At 35.8% G+C, this 6,000-nt stretch overlaps 1 protein-coding gene across 7 annotated transcripts in view; it reads right to left on the bottom strand.

Annotated features, from left to right (window-relative positions):
- Positions 1-2,331: 2,331 nt before the first annotated feature.
- The window catches only part of ELN (elastin), a 124,741-nt gene continuing 121,072 nt past the window's right edge, over positions 2,332-6,000 (bottom strand). For all 7 annotated transcript variants that reach the window (XM_073616560.1, XM_073616565.1, XM_073616561.1 and 4 more), the window contains one exon: positions 2,332-4,013. In XM_073616560.1, the coding sequence (XP_073472661.1) occupies positions 3,964-4,013 (50 nt within the window). In that variant the 3' untranslated portion in view covers positions 2,332-3,963. The remainder of the gene's footprint in view (positions 4,014-6,000) is intronic.

The following is a 6,000-nucleotide window of genomic DNA, read 5'->3' as shown; positions in this document are numbered from 1 at the left end:
TTACTGAGAAAGCTTGGTCAGTGTGATGGGAGTGAGCAGTAAGCACACTCTCGGCAAGAACCTGGAAGCCCTATGGACACATATGTGTGCCAGCTTGGTGTTAAGGCTCACCTGCCAAGCCATCACAGACATGTATTATGCTGATGGGAAGAGGTTGAAGTATTTCTCAAGACCAAAAACCTTTTTCAAAGTTTAGAAGTTTCCTTTGCTGTCTCTGACCCTACTGGAGATGTTCACCGTCTTTATTTACCGTGATGACCATTGTCACTGGAACGCAAAAAGTTATGGAAACTGCAAATGTTTAGGCCTTGTTCACAAGGGCCTCAGCTTGTATAAGAGCAGTATGTAGAGGAAGCCTTTCTCCGGGAGCTTGGTATTCTATGAATAAATACAAAGCTTTCTCTGATTGGCTGAGTCAGAGCTGTCATCCACTTGTCTCTCCGAATCAGCCTCCGAATCAGAGAATGCTTTGCATTCATTCATAGGATACAAAGCTCCCCGTGAAAGGTTGAGCACTGCTCAGCCTGACACAAATTTGTTCTGAGAGTGGGAATCCCATTGCCTGAACACAACGCTGTATACTGTATGTACCTGAGGCTGCTTACAGCTTATACAGTGCTCCCAGCTGCTGCATCTCTTAATGAAGATGATAGTTTGTTTGGATCAGCTTGGTCCAAGCATACTTAGACTTTACCTAAAAGCTGGAGATTAGCTTTAAAATCCCCAAACTGTAACTCAAATGCTACAGGCTACTAACTTCCCAATGGCTTTACACTCTGCTCTTATACAAACTGAAGCCCATGTAAACAAAGCCTTAAAGTTGTCACTTGAGCAGAAATAAAGAGTATATCTTTAATTAGAGATCATCTATATCTATATCTATATCTATGAAAACTGTCTAAGGCCTGGTTCACACCTATGCATTTTAGTGCTTTTTGCATTTTGCAGATTTGCACTACAGAACGTGTTCCATAGGAAACTATGGTGCAAATCTACAAAATGCAAAAAGCACTAAAAATGCATAGGTGTGAATCAGGCTTAAGAGGTGACTTCTTTTTATTCCCTGTTGTGCCTCTGGCAGGGTAATATGCCTAATGGGACACAGGCAGCAAAAAAAAAAAAAAAAAAAGTCTGATCGGGGTTTTATCCATTCTCTACTCTATTTATCCCTCACTTCAAAAAAAAAGAAAAACTTAGGACTTTCATAAAAAAAAAACATTTTTTCTGCTTTCTTGATTCATGCATCTAAACAGTTGTGGGGCATTAAGATTTATTACACAATTAAATTCCAATAACCATTTTTTATTTTTTTTAACAAGAAAATCCAATAACCAAATTTAAACAAAAAGAAACATCAAACAATATTTTACTTAAGGAGATTTCTTTATTTTTATTTAAAGAGTAACTTCACTTTTTTTTTTTTGGAAAAAACATTCCCCTCTGGGTTATCTATGTACATTGCAGGGATTTTTACAAACTTGCAGATTCCTACCCTTTGCTATTCTGAATAAACAGCTGTTTGTTTGTCTGTGTCCATGGGCAGTGTGAATCTGTACGGGAGTGGTTTTATAATTTTCAGTCAGCTGCTGCACCTGCAGGACTCTAATGAGGAAAATTGCAGAGTCTGCATCCCTTTAGATGTGATTTCCCTTTGGGAGTATCTAATCAAAAATGCAATTTTTATTGTAGGGGATGCTCAAAATTGAATTTGTTTCTTAGACTTCTGGGAAAATCAGTGAGCCAATCACTCAGGCAGAAAATTTTCAGGGGATGTTCTGTATACCATCTGTGTACAGAACACCTCATGGTAGACATATTACATTGCATTTTACAGAAAATTACAGAGCTTCAGATAGAAAAGAAAAGGTCAATTTTAATAACATTTAATTACAATATGACTTGTCTTGTTGTCCCGTGACGTGTCGCAATTGTATAAGCTGTATATTTTTTCTTCTATTTGCTAGTTTTTCCCCACAAAAGTGGAGTTACCCTTTAAGTAAAATTATTTTTAATAACTATTTTTTTGTATTAATTTTACAAACAGAGAGGCTTTCTCTTCAATTCCTATTGTGTTTCTGGCATAGGGAATGAAGGGTAATTTAAAAAAAATACATGAAAAGAGTTTTAATCATTCTCTACTCTATATATTACCCTCCCTCGGAAAGAAAAAAAACCCTGGTCTTTCATTGTTTAAAAGGGTAATAAAAACTTTTCTAAGACAGACATTTTACTTTCTTGATCCATGAATCTGTACAGCAGTTGGGCATCAAAATGTATTATAACCTTGCATTCCAGTAATCAAAGTGAAAAAAAAAATACAGTAAACATTAATTCATTTAAAAAGATTTCTTTATTTTTTATTTAAGCAAAATTACTTTTAATAACTTTTTTTCAGTATTATTTTTACAAAAAAAGTGTTTTTTTTTTTCCAATGGAGGCGATAAAAGAGGGAATACATTGAGAGGTGGAAGATGAGGGGGGTGGTCAGTAAACTAAGGCATTCACACATCAAATACACCCCTCACAACCAGAGACATGGAGTGGAAGACTCTAGAGCTTCCTGCAGCTTTTTGGTTTGCGGGGAAGACAGAGCGAAGACAAAAGAGGGAACAAAGCCTGAGGGGGAGAAGACTTCACTCTACCTAATCTCACAACCTTTTTATTACTTTAATTTCTTCCATGCCTCAAAGTTTAAATATGTTACACATGTCTTTGGCAACAAATAAAAATAATAATTACAAGTATATCAGTTCTTGTTCCCTGCTCTCTTGACATTGCCTCTCTCCCTAACTTCAGAGAAGCTTTAGTATGCCCCTCTGGAAACAAAGGGTAATGCCTCCCACTTTTAACAGATCTGCAGAGAATGGCACCACTTTATTAAAATAAAAAAAAAAAAAAAAAAAAAAAAAAAAAGCTACGCTCTGCATTTTATTGCAAAAAGGTAGGAAATATGAAAATTTCAAGGATGATACTTCGGAAATCACTTTCATCACACTCCCCCCTGGGAGAGGGAGAAGTCACACACTTCATTAAGACAAATAACATATATAAAAACAATTTCCTGTACAGTTGCAGGGCAATTGCATAACAACGGATTTAATTCCAAGTATAAGTTACAGCAACAACAACTTATTGGGGCCATGGTGTGAGAGACAGGAATAAGACAAAGGGACAGAAGAAAGGGTTGATTTGCAGCTCTTTAAAAGGATGGGCAAATATTTTACTGGCCCAGTACCAGGCCACCAGTAGTCCTTGTATTTCCACTATATAACCTATCAGAGGCGAAAAAAAAAATAAAAAAAAACCCTACAAGGTGACACAATTAAGTTTGTGGGGGGGTTTAACAGTGCTTATCTGTTTAGGATCAAGTCATGGTAGTATCTACCAGCCCTATTTTGCAGGTTTCACTTCACCAGCCTCTGAAGTGGACCTATGTAGTCTCATGGTGGCCCAGATGAATGCCAACCTACTGCTATGTATAGATGTGCATGTTTGTATACTTTACATATATATATATATATATATATATATATATATATATATATATATATATATATATATATATAGTGCATGTATGTCCATACTTGTTAATGTCTGTATTGTACTATATACAAGTATGCACAATTCCATAGAGTTCTCTATGTGCATTCATAGACTGTGTTCTGATTTATTGGCACATACACATACACACATTACAGACATATTCATACAGCATCAACGTGTGTATATGTCTGCCTGCCATTTTATTAATGTCAGACTGCAGGCTCATTACATAAAGTGTAGCTGCCTGACTCGTTGTTTACAGGTGGAAGTTCAAGAAACAGGAGGATGAAAGGATGGGGAAGGAATTGAAAAGAGGGATCCGGGGGTTTAGAAAAATCAGGGGGGATACTTGAATCCTTTTACATTCACACCATGCAGTAGCACCATAGTTGATGAGGTTACTCGTAGCTCTCTGACTGGTTATTTTCTCCTCCTGCCACAGTACTTTCCTTGACCACAGAGGCCACCACCTACAAAAAAACAGAGATAATCCACTTATCAACAGGATAGTGTAAATGTGGAATTTCTGTATAGGAAATGTAAAAGTGCAAACTTTGCTGTGATTAGAAAGTTGCTTCATTTTCTTTAGGTTTCTTTAGGTTCACAGTGGATTTTTTGTGGTTACTGAGAATTTGAATTGCATTCTGGCGTCTCAAATTTTTTAAGGCCTACATCAGGGAAATATGCTCACTGCAATTTCCTATTGCTATTACAAAGTTTAACTATTGTGTCACAATCTAAACTTTACATTTTTAATAAATGTAAAAGAAACAAAGATCTGGAAAGTTCAGCTAAAGAAGCTGAAACGTGCGTTGTTGTGAGTCACTCACTACCTGGTCATCAGTTTGCTTCTGGTAAGTCACAAATCTTATTATCTAAAACTTAGATAGTAGTACCACAACTACTGTATATAAAAAATACAGATATCATAGCCCAGCACTAAAGAAATTAATATCCCAGAAGGAGCAGCAGTGCAGGAAAAAAATCCATGAAACATGTTTTCTTTCTCTAAAGAAGCATTAGCAGATCCTGTTTCCCCTTTACCTAGCTCTATATATCACCCTGACAAAGAGTTATTGTTCAGATCATTGGAACAAATTGCATTGTATTTTAATGAATTGTTGCTCAAATATTGTATACAACAGACCAAACAGCTTATAAAAGTGGTAGAAAAGCATAATTTACTGTATATGCCACTTATAATACATTTTTAAATGAATTTATAAAGTTTTATGCGTTTTTAATATTTTTCCTTTTATTGAAAATCGCCTTTACAAGACTTGTAGAACCATTAAATCTTGGAAAGCATAAACCAGCTGGATGCTTCCCTGTAAACAAAATCAAGTGAAGGCAGCCAAGACTGGACAAGACACATAAGGAAGGTAATGGGAAGAGGGGGGCCCAAGGGACATCAATTTAGGGAACAGTTTAACCTGCAAAATCTTTAAGCCGTAGGGTCTAACAAATAATCCAAGAGATTATATTAGTAAAACAGTGATACAGTCTATGAATCTTACAATTGTATCAGCTAAATTAGGAGTAGGGCTAGAGACAAGAAACAGCATTTAAACTATAGCCAGCTAAATATTTGTAGATGACAATTAAAAATCACATTTTTATAACAACCTGCAGTGATCTACTCTGAAAAGCCATTCTCTAATGGAAGAGGAAATGGACTATTTGAAATAATTGCTTTAGTAAAATAAGTAAACTTTTGTACCCACCAATGGGATTTGTATGATGAAAACCTAAATTCTAGTGGACCAAATGAGGATCAACACCAATAATTTGCTAAACCTAGAATAATTTCTAAAAAATTATTATGAGAAAATCCCAAAAAAGATTTTGGAAGGAAATGGGTAAATTACTGCCTCTCTTACACATAGGACAATGGTGGGACCAAATTGGGTAAAGACAAGAGGGGGCTTTGTATGAATAACCAAAAGTTTGTAATTTCAGTCTTTTATTGCTGAGCTACTTCCGGATATGAACTTATGTATCTTTGGCCATTTGAAAACTTTAAATGTAACTGGCTTTTCCATTCCATTAGAAATCTAGGGAACACAGTGTACTGTAATATTAGCAAAAGCTTGTAGAGGGTACAATTATATTTCAAAGGTATCTCTGCAGTAGAAAAACTGCCCAGGTATATTGAAATCTCTAGGCAAACTAAGATCCTTAGGCAAGGAAATGACAGAAGTTTTTGCATGATCTCCCTTTCAAAAATCTAGGATTAATACCCCATATGAGTCTGATATCCAATGTACATCTAATCTCAGCTGACATCTAAAGATGCTGATGAAACCAGAGGGGGCCTCCTGAGATCAAATGTTAAAGATCTTGTCTAGTGGGCAACATCAAAAAGTAGAATAATAAAATAAAACAGATACTGTAGATAGGTCTCTCTTTGACTCTTTTTTAAATGCTAGATCTTGTTTATATTTTTTGGGAAGATCG

Source organism: Aquarana catesbeiana, linkage group LG02, assembly GCF_042186555.1.
Source record: "Aquarana catesbeiana isolate 2022-GZ linkage group LG02, ASM4218655v1, whole genome shotgun sequence".
NCBI lineage: Eukaryota > Metazoa > Chordata > Amphibia > Anura > Ranidae > Aquarana > Aquarana catesbeiana.
Note: the sequence above shows the minus strand (reverse complement) of the source record. Positions and strands in the feature narration are given on the sequence as shown.